Source organism: Ciona intestinalis, unplaced genomic scaffold (genome assembly GCF_000224145.3).
Source record: "Ciona intestinalis unplaced genomic scaffold, KH HT000174.2, whole genome shotgun sequence".
NCBI lineage: Eukaryota > Metazoa > Chordata > Ascidiacea > Phlebobranchia > Cionidae > Ciona > Ciona intestinalis.
Genome location: NW_004190496.2, coordinates 256,638 through 273,150, shown reverse-complemented (window position 1 = coordinate 273,150; position 16,513 = coordinate 256,638). Strand labels below are relative to the sequence as shown.

The 16,513-nt window shown below is 37.7% G+C and overlaps 2 protein-coding genes and 1 long non-coding RNA gene across 3 annotated transcripts; all 3 read left to right on the top strand.

Moving 5' to 3' along the window:
* Positions 1-130: 130 nt before the first annotated feature.
* LOC100180583 (solute carrier organic anion transporter family member 4C1-like) lies at positions 131-7,348 on the top strand. The gene is made up of 11 exons (XM_002120068.4): positions 131-906; positions 2,194-2,457; positions 2,898-3,080; positions 3,727-3,829; positions 4,116-4,237; positions 4,465-4,725; positions 5,228-5,417; positions 5,713-5,869; positions 5,944-6,116; positions 6,308-6,513; positions 6,706-7,348. Exons 1-11 carry the CDS (start codon positions 642-644, stop codon positions 6,927-6,929), a joined length of 2,148 nt encoding a protein of 715 aa, XP_002120104.3. The 5' UTR covers positions 131-641; the 3' UTR covers positions 6,930-7,348.
* A 721-nt stretch (positions 7,349-8,069) lies between these two features.
* Positions 8,070-15,314, top strand: LOC100182935 (solute carrier organic anion transporter family member 4C1-like). Its single transcript, XM_026839230.1, has 11 exons — positions 8,070-8,270; positions 8,781-9,047; positions 9,418-9,601; positions 10,080-10,181; positions 10,554-10,675; positions 11,390-11,647; positions 12,376-12,565; positions 12,803-12,983; positions 13,452-13,609; positions 13,952-14,157; positions 14,509-15,314. The coding sequence occupies exons 1-11, from the start codon at positions 8,144-8,146 to the stop codon at positions 14,724-14,726; spliced, it is 2,013 nt and encodes a 670-aa protein (XP_026695031.1). The 5' UTR covers positions 8,070-8,143; the 3' UTR covers positions 14,727-15,314.
* An 838-nt stretch (positions 15,315-16,152) lies between these two features.
* Positions 16,153-16,394, top strand: LOC113475269. Its single transcript, XR_003397015.1, has 3 exons — positions 16,153-16,175; positions 16,243-16,301; positions 16,357-16,394. It is a non-coding gene; the product is annotated as an uncharacterized LOC113475269 (long non-coding RNA).
* The last annotated feature ends 119 nt before the right edge of the window (positions 16,395-16,513 follow it).

The following is a 16,513-nucleotide window of genomic DNA, read 5'->3' as shown; positions in this document are numbered from 1 at the left end:
GGACAACTACAGTCCTGTCCTTATAACACGGGTGTTTTCGTGCGCACTTACGAGTTAGCACGTATGTAACTGTGTTGTTAATTAATTTTGCCTGTTTTTCGTTTCTTTTTAGTGCATAGTTGATAATTTAGTAAGCCAATAATTGACCAATTGGTTGGGAACTTGGGACAGTTGCCAACAAGTATATTGCATAAGGGCACATGCGTCCACCGGTCCACCACGTTGGCAGCTTCGATCCTCGAAACTGTTAATGGACTAGAGGCAGACGCGTTAAAACTTCCTTTAAGAACGCAAGTTTACCGACAGTTCTTGTTTGACCTACAGTAACCTACATTGCGCTGAAGGTGTGGCAATGTTTTAGGGGTTTCTCTGCAATAATTAAGTACACACGGCAATAGTAATGTGTTTCGGCACACAACCGACTGCGATCTGTTATTGCGCAGTTTACACATTAACTAGGGACGCAAACGCCACATATAAAGAGATTTAAAAGCCTTGGACGCAGAACAAAGACTTACCGTGCAGGTAAATGTCTCTAAACGTGTAAGCGATCGCACTACTATTACCGTTACACCTTTTTTAGCTAATGTTGGTACAGATAGGCGCGGTTTGATTGAAATTAAGCAGTTTCTGTACCTGGCATGGGCAAAGTCGCAGAGAAAATCAACGGCAAGGCTTGTGCCGATGATGAAAATTTGGATTCGAAATCAAATTCAAATGAAAAAGAGAAATTGCCGAAATCAAATGAGATAAAGTCGTCCACCTCTTCGGACATCATCGAAGATGAAGAGGACGAGTTGGAAGGAGGAAGATTCGGATATGGGAGGTTTACTCCAGACTGGTTGCAGTGTTGCAATAATGCAAAAGGATTTCTTGTCGGTTATTCATTCTTCGTGATTGTGCAAGGTAAAGTATTTGGGAAAACTGTTAAAACAGTATTTTTGAAAAGATCTGATAATAGGTTAACCGATCTATTCCGTTACTTCTTCTACCAGGCATAATGTAAATATTCGTTTAACGGCTCATGTGTATGAAAAAATACAGTGTATTTCCCACGTTTTCTCTGCCAAGTCGTTAAGACTTCAGCTCAATGCAGTAACTTTTTTAATAAATCGGTCAGGTCGCTCATAAACCAAAGTTATTTTAGGTTTATAGATATATTAGCGTTCGCACGCACACGTCGTTAATACAATGACGACCATGATTACATATGAACTAAACTGAGCCACCATTTTACATTTTACGATTCGTTACACCGTAATATAAAGGACCAGATTTTACACAATTTCATTTGACGCTTATTGCATTTGCAAGAATGAAGTTGAAATTATATTTACAATACTAGATTTTGCATTTTACAACTTATTATGTATCGCACGCATCATACTGAAAGGATTTTTTCATGAAGGCTTCTTTGGTTGCAAATATTTGAGAAAGTTTAAATGCAAACAAACCCGCTATTAAACCTTTATAGCAATGTATGTTTATGTCAATGCTTGCAAAAGATTTATTGCTTTTATAACTAGAAATTATTGCAAGTTATACTGAACATTTTTTTAACTTCTTAAAATGGAACTGTTTTTTTTTAAGTGGTTATAAGTTAGATCTAGCCAAAATATACAGTGTTTATATAGCATGCATCATGTGTTCTCTCTTCATTTTTATGTGTTAATAATTTATTGTGTGGTGCAGGACTATCCGTACCGCTTTGTCATTAACATTAAATACACAAGTCATTCATCACAAAACAAACACAACAAAAATGACTCAATTGTTTTACCAACAAACACTGGATATAAAATCTCAGCTATTACTTGTATGATCACGCCACTAATGTGTACCAGGGTCCAGGGGAACATCATTCTTGCTTTAGCTGGGAAATGTAAAATAGACCTTTTTGCCACCAGTGCGTGTCGCAATAGTTTGCAAGTTCACAAACGGCCTACTACAGATCTCAAGTTGACCGTGATTTATACTGTGCCGACAATGCGGCAAGTTATACATCTCACACACGAAGCCACACCAAAACCGGTTACAAGAAAAAAAACAATATCGAATATTTACCCCTTTGGGTCTTTTGACTGCAATAAGTAGTGGAATAACGTGTAAGATTTAGAGATTTATACAACGCGCAGAAAACAAATACCAAGCATTGGGATCAAAATCGCTGCTGTAAAACAAATATATTTTCAGGTATGCTGGTCAATGGCTTCGTGAACGTAAGCATCACTACATTGGAAAAACGGTTTGGACTGCAAAGTTCTGAGACCGGTATCATCTCGGTTGGTTACGACATCGCGTTCTGCATTCTCACAATGTTTGTCACTTACTTCGGCAACCGAAGTCATCGGCCGCGTATTATTGCAATCGGTGCTTTTATTTTAGGGTTAGGGGCTTTAATGTTTTTCCTTCCACATTTTACGACGGGCTTGTATTCTTACGAAGACGGGTTTGAAAGTAAGTTATAACTATATGCCTACTATATAGGTAATTTATTTAATCCGACAAAAACAGTAGTCAAAAAGACGGGGTTTCAGTTACAAACACCTCGACCTCGTATCGGTATTGTCGCTAACGACCATAACCATATCATATGCAACTTTATTTATGCATATTATTTATTAGAGCACTTTTTTTGTGTTTCAGCGCCCGGTTTCTAGCGCCGGACCTCTGACATTTGGTATTAAACTTAAACCCCATGGGCCATACCAATTACCTCTACCATAAATCAGCGATGTAACCTCTCCATATTAATCCTTATGCCAACTTTATTATTTTAAACCAAAGCGTATAAAAAATGAATACAACTGTGATACACACTCTAATATTTGTATTGAAACTGACTATAAAATCACTGTTTTATATTTATACATTTTATTTCTAATTTCCCGTTTCAGCTTTATGCACCGGTAAAGAAGGCAGTGACGGTTGTACTTCTAGTTCGTCCTACCTCAGCAACTATGTCTATGTGTTTATATTTGCTCAGATTATACACGGTATTGGTTGCACCCCGCTTTACACTCTTGGACTTGCTGTTATAGAAGACAGCGTCCCAAAGGAATCGGCCAGCCTTTATTTAGGTAAGAGCGATTTTAATTTTTTAAGCGCTTTTCTGCTATATAGGGGCACGCTGGTATTTCTCAGCGCTATTTTAAGTTTTAAACTATAGTTAAAACACGCTTCTTGCTGTATGGCGGGCGCTTATAAAGCCCTTAACAATCCGTACAGTAATAATAAAACAATATACAATGAAATACAAAGAAAGGGAAAACAAATTTGCTCACCACTTTTATGGCCTCGCAGGTGCTGCTGTAATCCTTTTATGTAAGGTATAACTCGGTTTAGGTAATCCAGTTCGGTCAATTAACACAGCTATTAGCACTTAAGCTATAAATTAAATCAACAAAAATATTTTTAAAACACGAATCACGATTAACGAGAAATATTGATGACGTCACAATGCCGGGATTCGCAAACCAAACTTCAGGGGCAAAAAAGCATAAAAACAATGACATGACGTATTAATAAGACGATAAGAGCATAGATACCTCACTTTGTAAGGTATCTATAATAAGAGGCTACGCTACAGAACTGTTGTGACCTATAGTAGTTTACTGTTTACATGTGTAAGAGTTTTAGTTATCCAGCTTTAATGGCTGCGTAAAACCGTTCCGGAGAACAGTTTTTTATTACAGAAATACAATATACTTTGCATCTTTTCTGTAGGAATTGGTAATGCAGCTTCAATCTTTGGGCCTGTGTTGGGGTATGGTGTTGGTGGAATTGTTTTGGGCATTTGGGTAGACTTCGATAAAGTTGCTTCAGATGAGTAAGTATAAACTTAGAAAATAGGCCAACGCAGGCTGAAATCACAGCTCCTCCGATGGGGTTTTTCTCCTATATATATTAGAAGTTTGGAAACTTTGAACCTGCACCAGATTTTGTAGTACAGTGAAATTACAGCTGACGTAATCAATTTGGTGCTTGAAATTCTCTATAGAGAAAATAAGAACCACCTACAAAGACACATAAGTGGTAACGGAATACCCGTGTTATAACGACTGACAAACATTCAGTGATATAAAGTTTCGGTCACAGCAAAACAATTTTAACAGGATCACGTTAACTCCGGTTGATCCCCGTTGGGTTGGAGCTTGGTGGCTTGGTATTATGATATCTATGGCGTGTGCCTTTCTCCTTGTTATTCCGTTTGCCGGATTTCCAAGGCAATTCAAAGGTACAGCACTTAGTTGCGCTTCTTATTTGTTTTTGTTTTTATATGTGGTAACTCGTAAGCGTTCGCGAGTTGTATGAAACAGAACATCCGTGTCATTACGTTTTTTTATTGCCCCAGCAGCATTACGGGAGATTAAAAAGATTTTTTTGAGTATGACCGTATTTACCTATTTAACAGCTACCGTTGAAACGTTACGTGGGACAACTTTAACAAATTCTATTCTACAGGAACCGCCAAGTACAGACGAATGAAAACAGCGGAAGTGGATAAAGACACAGGTGGAGAAGTGGCAAAGAATGAGAATTTCGGAAATTCCTATAAAGATTTTCCAAAAGCGCTTCTTATGTTGGCGAAAAACAAGACCTACGTTCTTGTGACGCTTGCGGATTGCTCTGAGGCGATACTACTCAGCGGGTTTACAACTTTTCTTCCGAAAATTATCGAGAATGAGTTTCAGCAAACTGCAGGGCTAGCTGCTATTATGGCAGGTAAAAGTTTGCTTATCGATTCTGTATTAAACAGTACCAGTCGTTGTGGGGTAATATATATCTAGTCATCCCGCTGTCGGGACACAGTGATGGTTCTATAGACCAGAATGCTTGATTTCGTTATCGCTGTGGGTGTATGCGTTCTTGGGCAAGACACTTAACGGCAATTGCTTCAACCCAGTGGTCATTATTGGGTCGTCTTTTATAGTAGGGGTGGGGGAAGATGGGACACTTTTTTGTTATTTCATCGTCTTATTTGATAGTAAACAAAGAACATTCTAGGAATTATAACACCGTTCCTCACGACTCCCATAGACCGTTGGTAATTGTTTAAAACACGATCAGAATATTTGGATGTAATGTGCTAAAGGTGTCTCATCTTTCCCCACAGTACTATATATAATGTGCACTACCTTTCGATTTGTATAGTTTGTTGTGCTATAACGCAATACGAAATCACTTCATAATAATCATGCCTATTTTCACAACCTTTATCCACCAGGGGTCATCAGTATCCCAGGTGGAATAATTGGGCACGTGGTTGCTGGTCTGATCATTAAATGTTTTAAACTGAGAACGGCAAGCATTTTGAAGTTTAACATCGTATGCTGCTTGTGCGTGTGTGCTTTGTCACCTTCTTTGCTTCTGTATTGCCGAAATCGCGACGTAGCAGGAATAACTAAACCATACGGGTAAATATTAGATTGTTTAAATTGTCGAGTTATTTTAAAACTAGTATAGATGGCATGGGTTCGAGGCTCGTTACAACTAAGTGGTCTTTTGTGAGTTGCACCAATTGTTAACCACACAAAAACGAAATCCTCTTCCCCAAAAAATACCTACAAAGTTACCTATACGTGGCAACTCGTTATGGCGTGCACAAGGTGTATGAAACCGAACATCCGTGTTATAACGATTGTCATTGCCCCATCACGCGAATCTTACATTCAAATAAGCTTCATTCATTTATTTATTTAATTACGACAGCAACGATACCACGATGGAAGGCTTGGTAGCCACCTGCAACGAAGATTGTGTTTGCCAGGAAGAGTTCTACATACCAGTGTGCGGTCTGAACAATGTGAACTATTTCTCCGCTTGTGCCGCTGGGTGCAAGGAAGTCGTACCAAATGGGACTTTAACGGTAATCTCAATTTCAATATGAAGAACAATTGTAGTAAAACAGTTTCTTTAGAATATGTTTATTATATGCTTTAGTATTACAACAACTGTTCATGTATAAACGTCGAGCCTGTCGACGGGTGGCAGGCCTACCCTGGAAACTGTAAAACGAACGACTGCAATTCTCTCGGACCATTCCTTGCCGTGTTCTGCTTCTGCGTCATGTTCACTTTCATGTCTTCAACTCCGGCTCTAGTTGTCACTTTCAGGTATTTCTGTAAATGAATGAAGAAATAATTGTATGCTTTTTATATTCATATAGCGGAAATGACAATTTATCTGTGCATTATTTCACATAAAATAAATTGAAACATTTTCCAAAAAATAATCACCCTTACAAAAGTAACATACTTGGTAACTCGTATTGAATTTACACTGACTATAAAAACTATTTTCTTAGAATTCTACCAGAAAAGATAAGAACTTTTGGGTTGGGTGTTCAGTGGCTTTTTATTCGAGCATTGGGAACCATCCCGGGACCAATAATGTTCGGTAATGTGATCGATCTTACTTGTATACTGTGGCAGAAACGACTTTGTGATGATAGCAAGGGATCTTGTTGGATATATAACGCAAAAGATTTGGCAATTAATGCGCTGATTATTTGTAAGTATTTGTATATTATTCAGACAACAAGGCATTCTGGTTCGTTGTAACATGGGTGTTCTATTTCATACACTTTGTGCCCGCTTATAAGGTACCACGTGTAATTTTGGAAATGCTTCTTTTGAGACTTTTTAAGTAGTAGAATAACCAGCATAACGTATACGTTATTAATTTAATACATATATATTACAGCGATTGCGGTCAAAATAACATCTTCTGTTCTCTTCGGCCTCGCGTGCTTCTTTTACAAACCGACTTCAGAAACAGAACCGGGAGATGACGTAACGAAAGAAGAAGAAATGGTCGACAATATAACAGCTACAGTTAACGAGGCTTTCGAAAGTGACTTAAGTGACACTGAATTAGAAAAATGCAAAACATTCTCGGAAAACGGCGAACTGTACACAGTTTTGTAATTTAAACTATATACATAGGGTGGAGGAAAATGGGACACCTTTTCGTTCTATTTTCTCTTCCCATTTGATGGTAAATCAAGAACGTTCAAAGAATCATAAAGCCGTATCGTCACGACCCCCATTGACGATTGTTAATTGTTTAAAACTCGATCAAAACATTTGGATAGTATGTGCCAAAGGTGTCCCATCTTCTTCCACAGTACTATATGCTAAAATAATTTATTAATTATTTCAGTTTATTATATTTCATGTTACTTTAAAAATATAAAGAGTTACTGTGTCTACTTAGGTCCTACCTTTCTGTATTAAGTTTCGGTGTATGTTGTGTCATTGCTGAACGTTTTAACGCGGTGTATGCTTAAGTTCTAATGTTTTTAAATGATTCCATTATTTCTAATAAAGTTCGGTTTTACTTGAAACTGTGATATTAGATTTTAATTGATGCCAATGCAGTTTGGATGCGTCACGACATACATGGTAATGATATATTCGTGCTTAAATACGTCTGCGACTAGCGCTATTATAAAATGTCACGTCGCATTATATGGAGAACATCAATCACAAGTTGCCCCGTTTTTTAAAGGGAAATACTCAAGACATAAGCTTGTCTATAACTTGATTGACAGCTCAAGTATAACAATCACATTTGTGCTGGAACATCAACAATGTACCATACGCTTTCACAAGTGCAGTGGCTAAGTACAATACCACGTACTTTCCCGCACTAACTCAATTGAAAACCGTTTCCTTCTGCCACATATCACAATGCCAAACTCTCAAATTTCAGGTCGAACAGCGTCGTAGTAAAACGAGTAGGAAGAATTTCCTGTCGCTGCGTACAATGATTCAGCAGTAACTCGAAACAGATACATAACAGCCTTCAGCAGCCGTTGTGAGTATACGGGCAGTACCGATTTCATTGCAGGAAGTTAGCATTTACGCTTGTGTTGTATAGCATGTTAGCTGCCGGCGATAAGAACACCCCTATAGCAGCATTAGGCAGGAACCAGTAAGACAGGCGCAGTTGTAAAGTGTTTACGCAGCAGCGGCGTCTGTGTTAAACGGAAAGAAAAGTAAAAAGTGATGCTTACGTAGTATACGTCTATTTACCGCTATTGTAATCACATTTTTTTTGACAGTTTCTTGTGTTTTTTTTTGCAGTTAAAATGTAATTACGGCTAGTGTATAGAATTTAAACATTAGAGAATCCAGATATGGATACGATACCAACTTCTAAAGAAGGAGAATACAGTTTTCTGTGCTGGAAGCCGGCGTTTTTGAAATGCTGCAACAACGCCAAATGTTTTCTCTTTGTTTATTCTCTATTCTCTATGGTTGCAGGTACATTTAGCTTTTGTTTGCGCTTATGGTTTAAAGTATAGCCAATAGTATAGAGAATATGTTTAAGCCGTTTTGTAGACGCTCTTTGGCCCGTTTTGTGACTCTTAAAATAGTATACACAAACACCAAGTATACCGAACGTTTTTGCAAGAATAGTCTTGCTTTACGGGTATTCACATCACGTTTTCAACAACACGCTATAAACTGCCAGATAATTAATAATTTATACCGTATTGTATACCGGTTCTCATATATACTCAGTCTTGCATTGTTTAACGTCATCGTTGAGTATTCTGTGACCTTTGTTGGTGTAGAACGATTATTGCGTTTGCTTTTCACAGTAAAATTTGTGCAGCTGTTGATCAGCTATACACAACGCATGTATAATTTACGTTAGTGTAAATATACAAACCCGTGTGCAAAAATCACTGTCGTTTTGTATACAAGATGGAAAGAGAGCGGTATGAGTTATAGGACCATATTTCGTACTTCAACATATTTTGCCCACAGGCACGATGATTGGTGGAATAACAAACACAAATATTTCTACGCTTGAGCGACGTTTCGGGTTGAGTAGCTCGCAGTCAGCTTTGGTTGTTGTTGCTTACGATGCAGCATTTTGTGTTCTCACCGTGTTTGTGACGTATTTCGGAGCCACTTCAAACCGACCGAGGATAGTTGGATTCGGAAGCGCGATATTCGGACTCGGAGCGTTGGTATACGCTCTTCCACATTTCATTTCTCCATTGTATGAGTTTGGTGATGCCTCTCTCTCCAGTAAGTTGGCATAAACGATAACATTTTTGTTGTAACTTATTCACTCTCGCATGGCGGGCCAACGACAATTGTTATAACACGGAAGTTCTGTTTCAGACACCCCGTGCCTGTACTTACGAGATACTACGTATGTAACTTTGTGGATAATAACAAAAATCGTGGAAACTTGTAAGCGGGCATGAGGTGCATGAAACAGAAAACCTGTGCTATAACGACTGTTGTTGCCTAGCCATGCGGGGATAAATAAGTTACATATATGTGGTAACTTGAGAGCGCGCAAGAAGTGTTTGAAACAAAACACCTGTGTTAAAACGACCGTTGCTACCCCGTTTGAAAATAAAGCAATATACATACATTGATTCCACTATAGATTCTTGTGACCCATCATCCACCACGTCCAGCTGTGCTACACCTTCTGTTGATCTGAATAAGTTCATGTTCGTACTTCTAGTGGGCCAACTTCTTCTCGGTTGCGGGACAACCCCGCTCTACACTCTAGGATTTACATACATTGAAGACAGCGTGCCAAAAAACTCGGCTCCAGTTTACTTAGGGTATATATATAGTAGTGTGGGGGAAGATGGGACACCTTTAACAAATTTTATCCAAATATCCTGATCGTGTTTTAAACAATTAACAAAACGGTGTATAGGAGTCGTAAGGATACGGTTATATAAATCTTTGATTGTTATTTGTTTACTACCGAATGGAACGAGAAAATACAATGAAAAGGTGTCTCAACTTCCCCACCCTATATTCTTTCTACTAAATTATATCTAAAAAAATTTAAGTAAGATATTGCAGGTTGGGGTATAGGATGGTCACTGTATTTATTCTTTCTTTTTTCTTTTTTTTGTTATTGTAAACAAGGAATATTTAAATAAATATCCAACCGTATTCACACGTCTATAAAAGAGGTTTTGCCAAATAAAAGCACAAATGCGAAATGTGAGATAATAACGGTATCTATGGTATCTATCTTACCCCGCAGTTCTATATATTGCGTTTAAATAAATTGAGTATTTTAACAGGGTTGGCAAACGCGGCAGCACTCTTTGGTCCTGCTATCGGATTTTCCTGTGGCGGATATATCTTGAATAGTTATTACGTGGATATTGTACAGTTGAGTAACAGGTATGATTAATAAATGTAAAGAAACACAAAAACTCGTCCAACTACGCACTTTGTTAATCTTTGTACAAATGGCATAGGTTGGGGTAAGATGGGACAGGGGTTCGTTGCCTTTGATCGCTTCATTTGGTAGTAAACAAAGTGCGTTTACAGATTTAAAAACAAAATTAACCGTATACTAATGACTTTAAAATAGCGTTGTTAATTGTGATACCACGATTACAAAAATAAAATAATATGTATTTTAACCGTGAATATCCTGCAATAAACAATACTATACCACTAAACCTATATACGATAAAATAGCTCAAAATATGAGATTCTTAGTTAACTGTTCAGTCTTCCCCTTCACTTGATTAAACTTTCTGTTTCCAGCACAACTTTAACTTCAACTGATCCACGTTGGGTTGGAGCTTGGTGGATTGGGCCGATGGTTATCATGATTGCATCGTGGATAATTGTTCTCCCATTAATGGGGTTTCCGAAGCAACTACCAGGTTTCAAGTAATGTTTAAACATTTTAAATAAAGGAATATTAATTCTGTTTTTTGTTATAACATAGGTATTCTGTTCCAGACATCCACTTTTACGAGTGTGCCCTCTTTTACGAGTTACAACTTAATATGTAACCGTGGCGGGGCAACGAAAGTTGTTAAAACAGGGGGGTTCTGTTTCATATACACCTCCTAGGCTTATAAGTTACCACGTATGTAACTTATTTATCCTCGCATGGCGGGGCAATCGCATATAGTCGTTATAAAACGGATGATTTGTTTATTTACTTTAGCCGCTTATTCGGGATTTAGTTAAACATCCTGAAATCAAACACTACCAGCAGAATGGTGTGGGTTGTTATTTTTCCGGTGATACGGATTTGCATTTTGCTTAAAACCCAATGCGTATATTATTATGCTCAGCGCCAAGGTAGAATTGTATTAGCTGAGACACTTAATGGCTATTTGCTCAAACCCAATGAACTCTTATGGTTTAGGCATATTGACAATAATTTAGAAAAAAAAAAAATCAAAAAAATCACCTTTAAAGTTATATACGTGGTAACTCGTGAGCGAGATGTTTAGGAAACAGAACATCCGTGTTATAACTACTGTCACTGCCCCGCCGTGGGGGAATAATTAATGGTACATTAATTCATTCTTCAAGTTTAGTAGAAAAAAGTAAGTTTTCATATTTTCCTATTTTTTTATATACAGGAACCGCTAAAAACAGGGCTGAACGCAAATCAGAAGTCCACAGTAGCACAAATGACAATCATGAACCAGAAGAGCTCGAAAACTCATTAAAAAACTTCCCAACCACTGTTTGGAAACTTTTGAAAAACCCAGTGTTTTGTATGTTGACCGTGGCTGGATGCTCAACCGGCCTAACTGTCAGCGGATCGTCCTCCTTTATGGCGAAGTTCATTCAAAATGAGTTCCACAAATCTGCCGGGACGTCGGCCATGTTAGCAGGTATATATGTATATTACTATTAAGAAAGGATCTGGTGCTACCGAAACGTAACAGACAAAAGTCCAGTCTAACCGATTGTACAAAATATAGTGGGGTAGGGCAAGATGGTACACCTTTTCATTCTATTTTCCCGACCTGTCTGGTTGTATAGAAATAACATTCAAAGAATCATAAAACCTTATCTACGCGACTCCTATAGTTCATTGTTAATTGTTTAAAACACGATCAGGGTATTTAGCCATTCTGTGCTAAAGATTTCCGGTCTTCCCCACCCTACTATAAGATATTGAATGCCCAAATGGCACCTTCAGTCTCTTATCCAAATATACTAACGAGAAAAGGCTGCAACAGAACATAATTTATTTATACTTCCGATTATAACGACAAAGGTCATATTTAATTTTCTTGGCGAATATGCGGGGTTTCAGCAAACGACATTTGTTGTATCACGCTAAGATGGTCCATGTTTTAGTTCTAGGTTCTTAACCTATTTACACTATATTCGATATTAAGTAATCATGTTTTCACATACGTTATGAATTTTAGGTGCAACAGCCACGCTTTTTATAACCGACACTTTTTCCCACACTTTCTATTCACAGCGTGTTTTAAAAACTGTTGTTTTGCTGTTGATTCTTTTTACTTCTTTGTAAAAATAACATGATCTTCGCTATCCTTTTCAAAAAGATAAATGAAATCTATCTTATTTTATGAATGGAACTTATTAGGTGCTATCTTGGTACCAGCGGCAGTAGCTGGTCACTTAGCCGGCGGTGGTCTGATCACTCGTTTCAAGATGGAGACTCCTGCTATTTTAAAGTTATGTGCCGTATCTTCGTTTCTTGTAGCGTGCGCTTCACCGCTGCTTCTACTACGTTGTGATAACATGCCATTAGCTGGAACTACTGTGCCGTACCAGTATGTATATAGCAGTTCTTATAAGCATATGAAATCTATAAAAATATATTGTTCATTGTTTTGCATTTTATGAACTATGTCCCATTATGGGTTAGAGTGACATAGTCCATATTTTTGTTCTATTTTATCGTCCCATTTGGTAGTAAAAATAATGCTTAAACTAATTAATGTAGCGAACAATATAGCCTAAGCACCAATAAATATAACACTTACAACACACATGTTCTATGCATTTAGTTATGACGGCCTTACTGGCGGGCAAGTGCAATCAAGAAACTTAAACTCAAGTTGTAACTCGTTGTGTAACTGCCAAGCAGAGTTTTACAGCCCTGCGTGTGACATTGGTACTGGTGTCACCTATTTCTCGCCCTGTCATGGTGGTTGCATTTTAAACGAAAGAACAACTAACTTCACTCAGGTATTTAAGTATAAACTAACAAAATAATTTTGAGTGCGTTTTACTATTAAAAAAACGCATTTAGCCACAAAGCTACATATACATGGTAACTCATAAACGTGCACAAAGTGTATGAAACAATACATCTGTGGTATTACGACTGTTGTTGCCCCGCCAAGCAAAGATAAATAAAAAATAAGTTGCAATTATTTACGGTTTCGCTGCCTTTTTACGTCTTACTATACTTTACCTATTGCATCATCATTATATATAGTATGGTGGGGGAAGATGGGACACCTTTATCGCTTTATATCTGAATATCCTGATGATATTTTAAACAATTAACATCGGTCTATAGGAGTCGTGGGGATACGGTTTTATAATTCCTTGAATGTTCTTGGTTTACAAATGAATGGGGCGAGAAAATAGAGTTAAAAATGTCTTATCTTTCCCCACCCTACTATAAAAAGAAATACATACACCTTTCAGATGTACACGAATTGCTCTTGTATCGGTGAGAACAACACATTGACAGATGGTGTATGTCCAACGTCCTGTAATAAACTTGCTCCATTCCTTGGCTTGGCCTTTGTAATGGTGTTGCTGGTGTTTTTATCCCACACACCCGCAGCTGTTGTTACACTCAGGTAAAATACGACATGTTTAAGTAATATCTATATATATAGTATGTTGGGGTAAGATGGTTTAGGGTTTTTACCGTCCCATTTGGTAGAAAACAAAGAATTAAGAAACAGTTATATAACTGTATCCGCACGACTCTAAAAGAGCGTTGTTAATTGTTAGATATACGATTAAGAATCCTGGACTAAATATGTGCTAACGGTATCCATCTTACCCCATTCATACTACGAAAGATTCCTATTTAGTTGTTTTGGGGTATCTTATGCTAATGGTATCTATCTTACCCCACAGTATTATACAACATACAGCTTTTGCATTGACCAAGTTTCACAAAAAATTATTCCCAGAATCGTCCCCCCTTCCATGCGTTCTTTCGCCGTCGGATTGGAATGGTTGTTTATGCGAGCATTAGGTACGATTCCTGGACCGATAATGTACGGCAACTTCATCGATTCTACTTGCATAATATGGCAACGGAAGTCATGCGGGGATGTCAGAGGGTCATGCTGGGTGTACGATAGTGCGGGGATGGCTATAACGTTCATGGTTTTGTGTAAGTGTAATTTTTAATTTATTTTATTACGGTTACGTTTTGCCGCTGTGGCAAACCCAAAGGTAATGGGTTCGACATTCGTCGCTGCTACCATTGTGGGCATGCATCCTTGGGCAAGACACTTAACGGCAATTGAACCAGCAGTCACTGTCTATCATAGAACAAATAATCACCCACAAAGTTGCTATGTGGTAACTCGGAAGCATTTATGTACAAGTTGTGTGAAACAAAACCGTGATATTTTTGAGCATTGTAATCTTGTGGTTTAGATAAAATGCTTAATATCTTAACCAGGAATACAATATCTGGCATATCCTAATAACTCATATGCCAAACAAAATATTTTTTCAGCTATCGTTGGTAATCTTGTGAGTGCGGCATTCTACGGGTTTTCACTGTTAGTGTACAAGCCGCCAACGACAAAGAAACTGCCGGTCCTGAATGGTCATACAGTTGACACAAACCGGGTGTCCGATTTACCTTTAGTAAACGGGTGTGCTGCACAAAGTAATGGACGTCCTTCAATGTCAGCTCATATTAACCATGGTTTTGTACATGATGATCCGTGAATATATAAATAGGTTGGGGTAAGATGGGCCGTGTTATTATCTCTTTTATTGTCCCGTTTGGTACCAACGAAAGTATGTTTAGAGAACTATGTAGCCTTATCGCTCACGATTGTTGTAAACCATTAGGAAATGTGGCATATTATGCGCTTACGGTATCCATCTTACCCCACAGTACTATAACATAGTTTGCCCGAAGTGCCGCTAAATTGCATAAGTTTCATTTTATTTCAATTATTATTTTTATTATTTTTTTTGTGACAACATTATATTGTATTTTATTTTATCATACGTGGTAAAAAAGATAGAACAAGACAAATTCAATTGTAGAATTGTATCACAATTGCACTGCATTGACCGTAGTCAACATGAACGTACTATTCAATGGCGGATTGTTATTGGAAACACCAGTTATTCCACAATCCTGCAAGTCGCCCGTTTTAAAACGAACTTTTTACTGTAATATTAACAGTAGTTTCAGATTTCACAACCATTAATTTATTAAATTTACATTGACTGATGAAACAATAATGCGCATTAATGTTTAAAGTACAACTTTATAATAAATTTGCAATTCTGGTTGATGGTTCAAAATCTCGAATCGTTGTGAATTTAGTTTATTACGTCACAATGTTGAACTGACGTCACAATGAGCCCGCACCATCCTTGAAGCTGATTGGTCAGATTGTTCACGTGACGGTCGCCTCGCACCAGCTGATTACGCCCGCCTTGATTGCTCCGCGCATAAAACGTCTCTTCCACAAGCTACCGCGTTTCAGTTTATTTTGATGAAGTTGGTTCCACACCAGGTTACAAGTTGGGAGGTTTTAAGAAGATTTCTTGCAAGACTTGTGTTAAGTATTGTTTTATTACATTAGTATTATAATATGACACATACTATTCACTGTAACGTATATTATTCCTTTATACAGCAATATAACTACATTAAATACAATAATAATATAGCTACAAGTGTTGTGCCTTGCGTTTATTACAAGTTTATTAAACTTAATATATTAAATTATTCTTTATCACAATCTGTTTAAACGATCGCGACGGCTCTTTATTACGTCACTCGCGACGTCACACGCAATATGTTGTTCCACAATCGCTTCGTTCTGTGACGTAACAAACCATTACAATCGTTCAGCCTTTAGTTCGCAACCGCTCGCGTTTATTCTACCTCGTTTCGCCACGCTATAGCTGAAAAACACGCGCCTGTTCTATATACGCTTCTGTTTCGCGACGTTTTTCCATGGGGCCCCATGCGCGTTGAAGGCACATTACTTGTATATTCTAATTATATTTGCGCTATAAGCGCGAAACAAGAAGATCAAAGAATTGGTAAAGTATAAATCACAATTGGCATTATTACGTACATAAGCTCTTTTCTAGAAACCTCGATGGTGTGACGTCACGAAGTGGTGATGACGCAACAGAAGAACCCACTTCGTAAGTTCATTGTTTCGTCACAAACTTTTGTATCAACCTGGCAAGTTTAACCGGAATCATTTTACAGAACATGGTGTGTGACGTCACAGAGGATCAAGCGGACCATAACGTAAATCAAGAATGAAGGTACTTATGACGTAATAAAATGTGAGCAGCAGTTTAATCATTATTATTATTGCAGAAAAGTCCGCGAATAAAGCTGCCGAAGAAAAGCGCAAGGTATTGCATGTTTAACTATATTATCATTGTTTATTAGATCATGCAGATAAACGAAAACGAACGACCCGTAGGAGTGTTTTTAAATGTTAAAAATGAGTTCACGCGTTTATAGGAAATAT